We start from the raw sequence: 14,588 nt of genomic DNA, 5'->3' as shown, positions 1-14,588 counted from the left end.
ATTTATGATGAAAGCCTACTTTGCCTTGTCAACATTTTTTTTCTTTTTTTTTTTTTTCGGAGCTGGGGATCGAACCCAGGGCCTTGCACTTGCTAGGCAAGCACTCTACCGCTGAGCTAAATCCCCAACCCGCCTTGTCAACATTTTAACACTTCCTATGCAGTATGGCTGCCATTTATTCACATTGGAATTTTATATCCCTCCAAATTAAGTGCTTTATCACTTCTCAAATAGGTTACCTTATTGTAATAATTTTATTGGCATAGTAACAGCTTCCACGTCTATGTTCATAAAATGGTAATAATGGTACCTTCCCTGTTTACCTTAGTAGATATGAATATATAAACATACACATATATATATACACATATATGTATATTTGAAAATTATGCAAATGAAAGAAACTGCTGGTGATTGCAGAAGAAATACCACAAATATTCTTGAAATACAAGTTTGGTGGGTACTATAAAATTTCATTTTGTTCCCCTTCAACTTATAAAAGTTGTAAAGCTCATTGTTCTTTGTTTTTTATTGCTTCATTTTAAAACACACACACACACACACACACACACACACAGAGAGAGGAGAGATAAGAGAGAAGAGAGAGACAATAGAGATAGAGATGGAGAATGAGAATGAGTCTTCTTATATAGTTCAGGCTATTCTGGAACTAGAACTTGATATAGGCTCAAGTTGGACTAGAACTTCTTATCATCATATTATCTTTTTCACTCTCATCTTCCTCCCAATAAGTAACCAAAAACAGCTTGATAGTTTTCATAAAATTGTATAGTAAGAAGCAAGAGAGTCTCTGTAAGTATGATTTAAAAATGAATTCACCATAACTTTAGGGAAATACCATACTTCTGAAGATACCATCCACTTTAGTCACAAGACATGGCAAAATCAAGCTGGTAACTACCTGGATGTTTCATCCTTACTGGGTAGTTGTAAGGTGGAAGTTCTAGAAGGTTCTAGCAAGGGAGAAAAGTCATCAACTGACCTTCAACAGCTGTGAGCCTTGTGAGCCACAATAACAACTGGTCTGATAAGATATGATAACTGTTGCAATAGTGGTGTGAATGTTACAGGAGTAACCAGTCACTTCCTGCTTGGATTTAAAGCCTGCCCACAAAACAGAGCTCTTTCTGGTACCATTAACTGAGCCAAAACTCCATGACTGCCTAAAGTCATTGGCATTAGTAATATAATTCTGCTAATATAGTTGGAACATATAGTACTGATAAAGACATGGTGATAAACTTCCATCTATCTATCTATCTATCTATCTATCTATCTATCTATCTATCTATCTACCACTGCATCTTTCATTCTTCATTAGAGAAGCTGCTTTTTGGAGTAGACAGTGAATAACACAGAAAGCCGTAAGTGGCCAACATGCAAGGAATAAGAGACAGTTGTATGTTCAGCTACAAGTGGAACTTCTACACCAGAACCTTCACTCCACTCCAATGCTCATTAAAGGTTAGAGAAGGGTTGTAATCATCAGAGAGAGCAACATCTGTAACAAATAAGTATTTGCTGGACACGATAATGTCCACTCACAGCAGCTAAGACTGCATGCCCGAGACTTGCACAAGATCAAGTCAACAAAATGCTATTGTGGATAAAGAGGAACTCAAGAAATCTCATCCTTATCTGAGGAGCTAATAGAGGAAAGAGGAGGTTTTCTTCAGGGATGTGGGCTCAAGGAGGCTACCTGTTCCCCAGTAGATTACTCTGTATCTGTGTGCATTACAGTTAATACTAAGTGGATTCAGTGGGGCTATTTTTTTAAATCACATAAAGTTGTATGGAAAAAGTGAGGGGATAAGGAGAGGGATTAGAAGGGGAAGAATGGGAATTGATAAAAACTCATATTCGTGTATGAAATTCTTATGCAATAAAACAATTCACAAACAGTATTGTTTATTACCACATTACAGCTGTCCTCAATTGTATTGTTTTTTCCCAAGTAGAACAACAATGGTAAGTTATTTGAATTTGAGAGGTGAGATATGAATCTTTAAAACCATATATATGAAAGAAAGATATTAATGATTCTTCCTTTGTTCCCAGTTTACCGTATAATCATTTAAACATATTTTGGGGGATAGGGACAATGTCTCTCACGTAATACTGACTGTCCAGGCTGGCTCTGAACTTAGAGATCTGCCTGCCTCTGCCTCCCAAGTGCTGGGATTAAAGGGATGCCGCACTGACCACACTGCCTAACATTGTGCCTTATAGTTTTAATTACACTGCCAAACTAGAAAACCTACATAAAGAAAAGCACCTTTAACTTATATAATACGTTGTTATCCTAAAGTGTGTCAGGTGAACAGCAGCATGACCTCACTTTATGACACCAAGTGTTAAAGCATCTTAAACTGTTCATTATGCCCAGGATTCTAGACAGTCATTCACTGGCATTATTATTACCATTATAATTTCAGTGTGCTGTGCATAGGCTAGAGGGGGATGTCAGACATCTTCTTCTAGTGCTTTCTTACGTTTTTAGACAGGGTCTGTAATAGAACCAAGAGCTCACTGGCTGGCCCATCTGACTGGACAGCAAGTTCTAAGGACCTTCTTGTTTCCATCACTCTCATCTTTTCTAGTCTTGGGGTTAGGGACAAATATTCATCTTTTTGTTTGTTCTGGGGATGGGTCTTCTAAAACCTATCTTTATTTTATGCATATAGGAGTATTGTCTCCTTGGATGTGCACCACATGCATGTATTTGAAATCCATGGAGGACAGAGGAGGGCGCCAGATCCTTTGAAACTGGACTTACAGACAGCTGTGAGCTGACATACAGGATTTGGGGACCCAACTGTGGTCATTTGCAAGAACAAGTGCTCTGAACGGATGAGCCGTCTGTCAAGTGTCAGTGTGTTTACATGACAGTCACTGTACTGACTGAGCACCTGTACTTTACCCAAATGTTAAGAAGAACACATTGAAACAAGACTTTAAAAACATATGCAAGCAAAGTGCCTTCCCACTATTAAGAGCACCGCCTTTTTATAGGAAAGGTACCTTTTCAGAGCACACTTACAACTACTATGTAAAAGAATAGAATGTACCTATGGTCCCTATACTCACAGTGAAGTCTATTAGTTGTTTATAGATAGTTAAAGGATGTTTCATCATTGTAGAAAGCCTGTCTCAGTATACATAACTAAACATAAAATTTTTCATTACAAATAATGGAAAAGGAGATGGGGAGATAACTCTGTCAATGAAGGGTTTGCCTTGCAAGGTTGAGGATATGAGTTTGCTCCTTATACCCTGTGGTTTAAAAAGAAACTGTCATGGTGGCAAGTGCTTGTAATTCTAGTATTGGGGAGGCAGAGACAGAAGCTCTCTGGGGCTCACTTCCAGCCAGCCTAGCCTATCTGCTGAGGTTTGGGTCAATGAGAGATTCTGTCTTAATAATAGGGTGCTTGGCGCCTGAGAAACAACATCTGAAGTTGTCCCTGACCTACATAAGCACTTGCATACACATAGGCAGGCAGACACAGGCAGACAGATGGATGGACAGACGGACGGACAGACACACACACACACACACACACACACACACACACACACTCTGAAATGGCATATTTCTGTGAAGAGGTGAATGACGTGAACACCTCTGCTTGCATAGACTCTCTTTTTAGTGTGAGTTCACTAGTTCTTTGGCAAGTTTGTTGTTTATACTGTTACCTGCTGTATCGTAATGTTATGTCTGCTATACATACTGTTATCAGAATAATGTACATATGTATATAGTATGGTTGTCCTTTAAATGTTTAGAAAATAAAATCAAGTGTTCCTGGGTTTTTAAGTGTCTAAAATAACAACCTGTAACCCCACTACTAATTTCTATTTTATTTTCTATCATTTATTTCTAATTGAAAGTCAGTTAGCAAAGTGCATATAAAAAGGTGCAGGAAATAAACTGAGTAGTTGTTTCCTTAGGATCCATGCTCATGAGTTTTGAGATCCAAAAATAAACATTTCATTAAGAAAAATTTATTAGCCTAAAATAAGCTCACCCCTAAGACATGGATTTTAAAAGGTAAATCTCTCTTAAGTCAAGCTGATTTTCTTAAACACAAATCTTATGCTCTTGTAACAGAACAGATTTGCATTTGCATATGGGAGAATGTAAACATTCTGAGAGATGCTGATTTTTTCTTTTTTTCGGAGCTGGGGACCGAACCCAGGGCCTTGCGCTTGCTTGGCAAGTGCTCTACCACTGAGCTAAATCCCCAACCCCGAGATGCTGATTTTGATACGTGAAGAGGCAGAAACCAGCAGATGCCGGCGGCATGACACATTCGATCTGGTTGAACACAGCAATACAACTCTTTGGAGACTTTAACATATATCACAGAATAAAATAGAATTCTCAGGTTACTTCTCACTGATTTCTTTCCCAATGAAGACACATATGCAATAATTACATGGGTTAACCCAAGACTTTTTGATTTTAGAATTTTTGTGATTTTGCCATCAATATAAATCTAATCTACATTTCTGATAGAAATCGAGCAAAAGTTTTCCTTATTGTCTATTGATTTGAAAAGTATTGAAAAAATTGTTATCAATATCTATATCTATATATATCTATACATATCTATCTATCTACTAAAATAAGAAGTATACACAATATCATCTGCTATTACTGTTTTTTTTCTTGGTTACTGTTGTTATATTGCTGTGAAAAGATACTATGCCAAGGCAATTCATAAAAGAAAGCATTTGTTTCCAGACAGGGTTTCTCTCTGTATCCCTGGTTATCCTGGAACTCACTAAGAAGATCAGGCAGGTCTCAAACTGGGAAATTCACTCAAACTGGGAAATTCACTTGCCTTGGCCTCTCAGGTACTGGGGTCAAAGGCATGTGTCACCGTTGACTGGCTAAAAGAAAACATTTAATTGGGGGGGGGAAGAGAGAGAGAGAGAGAGAGAGAGAGAGAGAGAGAGAGAGAGAGAGAGGGGCTCTGACTGGGGCTGGTGTAGACTTTTGAAATCTTAAAGCCCTCCCCCAGTGACACACCTACTCCAAAAAGCCACACCTAATCCTTCTCAAACAATTCCACTCCCTGGTAACTAAACACTCATATAAGTGAGCCTATAAGAGCCATTTTCATTCAAACCACCACACCTACGAAACATGTCCACTAATAATATGCAGACAGATATCTCAAAAGGAACAATACATATGTTGATTTGAATTAATACAGCTCTTCTAGTAACAGAATATCTATCTTTAAACTAGCAATTTTTTAAAAGGAAAATGATTATGTTTATTACTTTCTTTTAAGGTAAGTCTACTGTCAGATTTCCTAAAATATCAACACATAGAGAATAGATATTCAGTTCAAATATAATTTGAGAAAGTATCTACTACTGAAAAAAATAGAGTTAAACTCCAGTACAACAAATGATGAGCCACTATATAACTATCTGATTTTGGCTCTACAAGAAAAATGAGTGAGAAAATAAATGAAGAAATCCAGTTCTTAGCGAAAGAGAAAACTAACCTGAGCAGCTCCGGGCTCTTCCTTGCTTGTGTGTATATTATCAGGTATCAGAAGAGGCTCACTCTTTTCACAGCTCTCTTCACTAATGAGTCTGTCAGCATAATTGGGCTGGGGGAAGATCAGGTGGCTTTTTTTGGAGTCTGTAGTGAGAGAGATTTCATGGGAATAGGTCTGCAGGTAAGCCTGTACCCCATCCATGCCCACAAAATGGGAGGCGGGCATGCTGGCCAATCTGCCCGTGGAAGTCTGAAGCAGGCGTGACATGTGCCAGTGCCTCAGCCTGAGGGCCAACAGCACGGTAACAAATCCCAGAAAGACACAGGAGACCACTGCCACCGATACCACTAGGTAGAGTGTGAGGTCTGAATCCTGGGGCTCTGCTGGTGTGTTGTGGTTGCCTAAGTCAGTCAGTACATCCGGGATGCTGTCCCCTACAGCGATAGTGAGTGTGACAGTGGCTGAGAGAGGGGGCTGGCCATGGTCCTGGACAGCCACTACCAGGCTCTGCTTGGGTACGTCTCTATCCAATAGAGCCCTTGCTGTGCACACCTCACCCGTGTGAAGCCCTATTGAGAAGAGCCCTGGTTCACTGGCCTTGAGCAGGCGGTAGGATAACCAGGCGTTCTGTCCCGAATCTTTGTCCACTGCCACAACTTTGGTTACCAGGTATCCAGGCTCTGCAGAGCGGGGTGCCAGTTCCACACCCGTGGAGCCATCAGTAGGAATAGCTGGGTACAGGATCTCAGGCGTGTTGTCATTCTGGTCCAGCACAAACAAGCTCAGGGAGGCATTGCTACTGAGTGGAGGGTTCCCACTGTCCTTAGCTGTCACCAGGAGCTGCAGGTCTCTCAAGTGCTCATAGTCAAAGGACTGTAGTGCATACAGGACTCCAGTGTCAGAGTTAATGGAGACGTAGGAGGACACGGGCACTTCTTGAAATGTATATTCAGCCAGGGAGTAAGTGATCCGGGCATTATCACCGCTGTCAGCATCATAGGCATTTACCGAAAAAATGGAGACACCTCTGGGGTTATTTTCTGAGATGGAAGTGGAATAGGAGGGACGAGAGAAGGTGGGTGGGTTGTCATTTATGTCGGCTACTTTCAGAGAGATGTGGTTTTCTGTAGACAGGGGAGGAGTCCCGCGATCAACGACGGTCACTGTGATATTATAATCCGAAGTCTCCTCTCTATCCAGTGCGCTTGTTGTTAGTAGGTGGTAGTAATTATTTACTGACTTTTCCAGTTTGAAGGGAAGGTTCTTGGGAATAGAACATGAAACCTCTCCATTCTCCCCGGAATCAGCATCATGTACGCTGAAAAGTGCAATTATGGTTCCGGGTAGACAGTCTTCGGAAACGGAACTGGTGAGGGAGGTGAGTATCACTTCTGGAGCATTGTCATTCACGTCCTGGACTGTGACCAACACCTTAGCGCTGGCAAGAAGAGCGCCGCCGTCCTGGGCTACCACTTCCATGAGATAGAAACTGGATTCTTCATAGTCCAAGGATTGAATAGTTGAGATCTCACCCAGATTAGAATCGAGTTGGAAAGTTTCAGAAATTTTATCTTCTTCGTTGCGGAAAGAGAAGGTCAACTTCGCATTGATTCCCTCGTCTGCATCTGTGGCGGTGAGTATGAGGAGTCTAGTGCCCACAGGTGTGTTTTCCGGAACATTCACTCTGTATTCGCTTTGCGTGAACAGGGGTGCGTTGTCATTTGCGTCGAGGACGGTCACGCTGATATGGACAGTGCTAGAATGTACTGGGTTTCCGCCGTCCAAAGCTGTGAGGACCAGGTCGAGAGCAGACTCCTTCTCACGGTCCAGGGGCTGTTCCAACACCAACTCTGGGTGTTTTTGCCCGTCAGATCCACTCTTTACGTCCAGTGAGAAGTGCGGGTTGGCGCTGAGCTGGTAACCCTGGAGGGAATTCACACCCACATCCCCATCTCTCGCGAAGGGGAGCACCAAACGTGTTCCAGCAGCTGCGTTTTCATTTACCTTTACTTTTAACTCCTCATCGCGGAACCGGGGGAAGTTATCATTAATATCAAGGACTTCTACTTCTACTTCATAAATTTTCATTTTATTCTCAACCAAGATGTTAAAGCTGATGAGACAGGGCGCGCTCTGAGCGCACAGCTCCTCCCGGTCTATCCTTCCTGCGGTGACCAGGCTGCCGCCTCGCGGGTTCAGAGAGAAAAGCTGCGACCTACCTCTGGAGATGATGCGGACCCCGCGCTCCGCCAGCTCGCGGGGCTCCAGCCCCAGGTCCTTGGAGATGTTGCCCACGAAGGAGCCTTTGTCTAGCTCCTCCCGCACAGAGTAGCGGATCTGCCCATTTCCTGGCGCGCACAGCGTCCCTAGCAGCATGAAGAACGTCAGCAGGTCGTTGCAGATCAAGCGCCTCGGTGGGTCCGCCATTGTCTTTTCTTTCTTCGCTTTCTTCTTAGTCCTGGTTCAGCCTGCTCTTTCCTTATTTTTCTAAAGCTGGGGAGAGCGGGACTTAGGATGGTGACTTTCCCCAAGAGCTTGTCTGGTCTCTGGTGCGGAGGAAGCTGGGAGCTAGCTGGTCGCTCCTATGACTGCTTCTTTCCCAGTCTGGTGAACAGCGACGCTTAGAGTCCTAACCAGTTACTACACCAATTCTATTTTTTATTCCCTCTTAGTTTATTTTCTTTTCCAAGGTTTTTGCATAAACATACAATATTGCTGTATTGTTGTGTAGCGGTGTTTATATTTAATTAACTTTAATTCTGATAATAAGACTCCCACACCATGAAATAAATATAGTTTTTTTCACTTCTCCAGAAAAGTTTGATTTCATGTACCATCGAGTCTTTTATGTCTCATCCACATCGAGTGTGTTTAACCAAGAAGTTGAAATTCCTACCCTTGTTGGTGTCAGGACTTCATTTTAAAAACCAGGATAGGTTTATAAACATCTGCCTAATAGTACATTCGTGTGCCAAGGAAACCAACCCAGATCTCAGTGTATCTGTGCAGAGTGACCCATATGTGCTGTCAAGTGCAGAAAGATAGACAGTAGATTTGTGAGTCTTTTAGAAAGTTTCCAGGCCTCCAGTTTAAGGGTATACAATATAAGCAGCTTCCCTGTCTCAGACAGAAAGTCTGAGTTGGGCTACCTGTATTATTATGACTTCCTATTATGATCCAAAATATGTATAGACATTTTACTGTGATGGGATCTTAGTAGCACCCAGTATAGTGAATGAAGGAGAAAGGGATTCATTTATCTCCCACGGACGAAATCATAAATGTTTAGTTGACAAGTAGTGAGTGGTCTATTTGTTTTGAGACAGTCATCACCCTTGAAGGACACCAGATTTAAAAAAAAAGTTATGGCAGGAAAAACACAGTTCAGAAAGCTCCTCCTTTGAGAGAAGCAAAGTTACCTAATAACTCATTAATAGACAAAGATTTTAATTGGATATCTATCATTTTATAATCTAGGACTTGGGATATAGTTCAGTAGGTGGAGTGCTTGTGGAAGCATGAGAGCATGGATTTGATCCCTAGTACTATCAATAAGAAAATACACAAATAAATGAGTTTATACAAACTATAAAATTTTAGATATTTTTGTAGAAATTGACCTAAGCATAGGTTGCAAAACTTTCCTTGATGTGTACTTTTTCTTGAGAACAAGTTATTAAAATGCATGAGGATGATTTTTATTAATAAATTTATTGATAAAATTGACTTCATAATAGACACCTCAGACATCATCATATGTTGTTCATCCTTTAAAAAGAAACCCGGGGGCTGTTTGAAAGATGGCTCACAGTTTAGATCAATGGCTACTCTTCCTGAGCAACTGGGTTTGATTCTCACAGCACCTACATACTACCTCACTACCAACTGCACCTCCAGTTCCAGCTGCCTCCTCCTAGCCTCTGTGGGTACCAGGACGCCGGCACCCTGTACATCCTGTGGTATGTTCACAGACATACATGTAGGCAAAACACCCATACACATAAAATGAAAACCAAAATTAGAAAAAGCTTTTAGGAATCCCAAGACATTTTGCTTGAAAGAACCTCATCATGTTTGTCAACAAGTCCGTCGAATAACGCCCTCCCCATCATGCTTTGTTGATTACAAGCCACAACTTTGACTGATCTTTCTTCCCTAGCCAATTTTCACAAACTGGTAAGAGGACCGTGTTTACGCTGAATCATGGAATCTAAGAGGAAGTAGATCAAAAACTTGAGTATTAGAGACCTGACAGGAAAAGAATCTCTTAAGTTTCCAACAGGAATGAGCTTTGTGGGCTAGAGAGGATTGTAAGGGTGAAGAAAGGCAAGCATTGCATGCTGTGAACACACTTTAATTATGGGCAAGCAAACCTCAAACCTGAGACAGAAACCCTTCATTAGAACATGGTTGGATAAGGTTAACGTACTTAAGGCAGATCATTGTTCAAGATTGACTTGCAAGACAATGAAATATGCAAGGAAACCACCAAAACCACTTAGTGATTTATTAAGAAACATTGACACCCCAAGTAGAAAACCAAATTAAATTAAAGCTCACCTTTGAGATAGAATCCGAGTCAAACGGAACCTCAGTGTCTCCAAGAGTAACTGGTACCCAAGAGTTGTTGTCGCAGAGGAGATCCTGAGGAGCAACTTCTGGAGTCACGTTGAGAAAATTAAATTCGGTCTTAGCTGACTGGGAGGCAATACACATATTGTAGGAATAAGGCAAAGTCCCCTCACTGAAATTGGGGAGAACTCCAGTCGCAGGGTTAGAGCTGAGGCCAGGCTGAAAGCAGCCCCAGACAGCTGATCTGGAGGAGTGTCTCAGACGCAGTGCAATAGCCAGAATCACCGCCAGGAGGAAGAGTACTGATATCAGAGCCAAGGCCACCACCAGGTAAAACTGAAGCTCACTCTGGGGGTCAGATGGTAGAGGGTCATCGCTGAGGTCTGGCAGGACCTCCTGCAGGCTGTCAGCGAAGATCAGGTGCAGCGTGGCTGTAGCCGAGAGGGGTGGCTGTCCACCATCACGCACAGCAACCAGAAGGCGCTGCCGCGCTGAGTCCCTGTCTCCCAGGGCACGCGCTGTGCGCACCTCGCCTGTGCGCAGCCCCAGGCTGAAGAGCCCGGGATCGCTGGCCTGCAGCACATGGTAGGACAGCCAGGCATTGTGTCCTGAGTCGGCATCCACAGCCACCACCTTGGTGACCAGGTATCCGGGTTCGGCAGCGCGTGGCACCATGTCGAAGAGCGCAGAGCCGTCGGGCTCGAGCGTGGGATACAACACGCGTGGAGAGTTGTCATTGCGGTCGCCCACCAGCACGCACATGCTCACGTTGGCGCTGAGCGCGGGCGATCCCTGGTCTCGCGCCTGCAGTGTCAGCTGAAAGGAGCGCAGCTGCTCGTGGTCGAAGGAGCGCTGTGCATACACCACTCCACTGTCCTGGTTCATGGACACAAAAGAAGACAACGACCTTGGCTCTAGGTCGCTGGCTATGATGGAATAGGACACAAGGCCATTGGATCCCAAATCTGGATCAGAAGCACTGACTTGAGCAATGGAGGCTCCAGGTGGGTTGTTCTCAGCCACGTGGACCAAGTAGGAGGCCTGGTGGAAAACCGGTGCATTGTCATTGACATCTGAGATATGGAGAGTGATGATTACTTTAGAGGAGAGTGGGGGCTTACCCCTGTCAGTAGCTACAATGGTGACGTTGTATTCGGGAATCGCCTCCCGGTCTAGAGTTCTGTCTGTCACTAGTTTGTAATAATTCTTCGAAGAGGATTTCAATACAAACTCTTCACTTCCCAAGACGTGACAGTAGACGTCTCCATTTTCTCCGGAGTCTCTGTCCCTGGTTTTTATCAAAGCGATGACTGTTCCTAGTGGAGAATCTTCCGGTAGGGGGGTAAATACTGAAGTCACGATTATTTCTGGTACACAATCATTCTCATCCAGAATTTCCACTTGGATACTGCAATGGGATGCCAGGTCTCCAGGATCTTTCGCTTCTACATTCAGGGTGTAACTCTTAGCAGTCTCAAAATCCAAATTATCCTTTGTCGTGATTTCTCCTGTTCTCTTGTCTAAGTTGAAAAAACGTTCCACTTGTTCATCCACATTGTGAAAAGAGTAGGTGATTTCTGCGTTGATGCCCTCATCCTGGTCCGTGGCTGTCACCTGAAGCACGGAGAAGCCTGGTGGCACATCCTCCCGAAGGGTGACCTTGAACACATCCTGGGTGAACACTGGCGGATTATCATTGATGTCGGTGACTTGAATTCGGATCTGGGTGGTGCCACTTCGGGGAGGATCCCCCCCATCAACAGCTGTGAGAATCAGTCGGTGAAAATTATGCTCTTCTCTGTCCAGAAAACGTTTTAGAATCAACTCAGGATACTTACGTCCATCTGGGGTCTCTTTCTCCGTGACTTCAAAGAATTCATTGTCAGTGAGAGAGTATTTTTGTAGTGAATTAGAACCAGTATCTAAATCGAGGGCTGGGTCCAATGGAAATGCTTTACCTGGTCTTGCGGACTCTCCAATGTTTAAATCAACCTCACTCTGTTTGAATAGAGGAGCGTTGTCGTTCACATCCTCAAGAATTACAGCTACGTGGAAAATATTTAATGGCTTCTCAGCGACAATATCGAACTCCAGAACACACTGAGGCTGCTTCCCGCAAACCTGCTCTCTGTCTATTCTGTCACCCACAAGTAAGTCCCCACTCTCTGGATTTACAGTAAAATAATTCTTCTCTGCGCTGACCCTTAGCTTCCGGGTGGGCAGATTTTGGACACTGAGCCCAAGATCCTTGGCGAGGTTTCCTACCATCGAGTTCTTGGCCAGCTCCTCGGGAATGGAGTAACGGATCTGATCCGGGAGAGCTCCGTGGAACAAAGGCAGCAGGAAGGGCGACAGTACCTGCAGCCACCAGGCCGGGCTGCTCCCAGAGCCCCGCCTCATTCTTTTGGCTCGCGCTGCCGCTGTGCCCCTTTGTTGGTGTGGGTGGCCAAATCCGCCTAGGGCCACTTTTCTTCTTACCTTTGCTGTATCTAGTTGTGCACTGGGTCTCCTCTATGGTTGGTTTGTACAGGAAGTTACTCTCCCAGGCTCCTTACGCGTTTGGAAAATGGTCTCTCTCTTCTTTTGACCTACAGCGACGCTCAGAGGTCTTCTCAGAAATTGCAACGTAGTCTAGCAAAGGTTTGAAATTTTTTTTTTTGTGGTTCTTGTTGTTTTTAAATTTATAATGATTTATTTATTTTAAAAAGGTAGCATATTGAAAAATTTTCCAAATTACGAAGTTACATATGGTATAGGTCCTTATGACCACCTATGAATCATGTAGCACATTTCTCTCCAATGGAATAAGTTCCTACCATGAGTTCTAGGTTTCTTGTGTATGTTTTGGGTAGTGCAGCCCACATTTAAATAAATGTTGTTTCTGACTCTCCTTGTACTCAAACAAAAGCATTACACCATAAGCTTCTCCATCTCATTTCTTTCACTCAGCCCATACACCCACATGTGCACTCCTTCTCTGGACTCTCACTAAAAGATTTCATTTCACACCAGTACACAAGTCTCTGCATTTATTCCTCATGTAGTTGTCTACCATATGGACAAACAGTGTCTTGTGTTAGTAAATTATTATTTAAATAAACAGTATTAATAAATAAACAGTAACTTCTGATAGCAAGTTATTGTTTACTGTGCTTCAAATCATTGACATATATTACTCCAGCAGAATATATTCTTAATGCCTGTATCTGAGTGTGTTCTACCAAATTTTAGGTCAACTGGACACCTCTGAGTTACATTTTATCACCACAGTGTTTGAACAGTATGTCTCAGATAGACTCTCCCAGTATTCATTTACTGCCTCTTTCCTTGATCAGCCGTTATCACGTCTCTCACTCCTACTTTCTCTGTGGACTGTACACAGCCTCACACTAATACAAAGCTACATAGAATCAACTGAGCCACATCCCACCATCTTGATACAATCCCCACTTTCAGAAACCCCATGCATTGTGTATACATTTTCATTAATTCTGGATTCACTCACTTAGGACTATGTGAAAGCTTAGGAAATAAAGTGTGGCATATCCCTGACACACGAAATGCTTTATGTCAGAGGATCCTATGGCTCATCCCAGGTCACATAGTGGTAAACCCTCCAAGAATAATTTGCAGGGCTTTTGACATGGGAATGAGGTCAACTGACGAAGTTCTAACAATAATAACAGTTCAGAGTCCAAGTCAGACAACCATTGTAAGAGGTCTACCTGATGAAAACCAGAGAGATTTAATCAAATTCTGTTTTGCTGGGACTCAATGGTGATGTCGTAATGGGGAATTTAGAACTCGTGAAAAGTACTGTCACTTATTTATATGAATGAAATAAAACAGGCAATTTTTGGTAATAACTAGGTTGTAACAAAGGTATCAGATACTCTGGTATACTTTGTATCAGCAACGATAAACTATTTGAGCTGGGCATAGTGGCACACACCTGTAATTCTAGCACTTAAAGAGAATTGCAAACTGCAGGCCCTCTTGGATAGGCTACATACTAAGTTAAAGGCCAGTCTAAACTGGACAGTCAGACATTGCATAGAAAATTATTGGGAATATACCATTTCCTAGAGAAGTTAATGTTATAGCTAGAGGTTAAATATTTTTCACTACATATAAATTGTCATTGCATTATTATAATGGAAAAAATCCTTTCAAGGAAGGAGAAGTAAACTCCAAGCAAAGAAAAGTCTAATGTAATAAAGGGAACTTAAAAAAATCAGGTTAGGACTGGTAAAATGGCTCAGTGGCCAAAACTATTGGCCACTACACCTGTCCTCCTGAATTTGATCTCTTGGATTCACATAGTGGAAAGAGAGAACTGTTTCCCCAAAGGTTGTCTTCCAAGATACACACACACACACACACACACACACACACACACACACACACACACAGAGAGAGAGAGAGAAAGTGAAACTGTAGTAAAATGTTTTAAAATATTCAGCCTAGATTCCCCATTAG

At 42.6% G+C, this 14,588-nt stretch overlaps 5 protein-coding genes across 5 annotated transcripts in view; all 5 read right to left on the bottom strand.

Annotated features, from left to right (window-relative positions):
• Pcdhga5 (protocadherin gamma subfamily A, 5) overlaps positions 1-8,132 on the bottom strand; it is a 148,156-nt gene extending 140,024 nt beyond the window's left edge. Inside the window, exon 1 of the mRNA NM_001037137.1 lies at positions 5,541-8,132. Within this exon, the coding sequence (NP_001032214.1) occupies positions 5,541-7,964 (2,424 nt within the window). The 5' untranslated portion in view covers positions 7,965-8,132. The remainder of the gene's footprint in view (positions 1-5,540) is intronic.
• Pcdhga1 (protocadherin gamma subfamily A, 1) overlaps positions 1-14,588 on the bottom strand; it is a 180,457-nt gene that overhangs the window by 140,024 nt on the left and 25,845 nt on the right. The gene's annotated exons all lie outside the window — the stretch shown is intronic.
• Positions 1-14,588, bottom strand: part of Pcdhga2 (protocadherin gamma subfamily A, 2) — a 173,907-nt gene that overhangs the window by 140,024 nt on the left and 19,295 nt on the right. The gene's annotated exons all lie outside the window — the stretch shown is intronic.
• The window catches only part of Pcdhga3 (protocadherin gamma subfamily A, 3), a 168,713-nt gene that overhangs the window by 140,024 nt on the left and 14,101 nt on the right, over positions 1-14,588 (bottom strand). The window lies entirely within an intron of this gene.
• The window catches only part of Pcdhga4 (protocadherin gamma subfamily A, 4), a 34,101-nt gene that overhangs the window by 15,806 nt on the left and 3,707 nt on the right, over positions 1-14,588 (bottom strand). The window contains exon 2 of the mRNA XM_008772071.4: positions 10,032-12,740. Coding sequence (XP_008770293.3) covers positions 12,621-12,740 — 120 coding nt within the window. The 3' untranslated portion in view covers positions 10,032-12,620. Of the gene's footprint in view, positions 12,741-14,588 lie in introns of the transcript that reaches the window.

This window comes from Rattus norvegicus, chromosome 18, assembly GCF_036323735.1.
Source record: "Rattus norvegicus strain BN/NHsdMcwi chromosome 18, GRCr8, whole genome shotgun sequence".
Classification (NCBI taxonomy): domain Eukaryota; kingdom Metazoa; phylum Chordata; class Mammalia; order Rodentia; family Muridae; genus Rattus; species Rattus norvegicus.
Note: the sequence above shows the minus strand (reverse complement) of the source record. Positions and strands in the feature narration are given on the sequence as shown.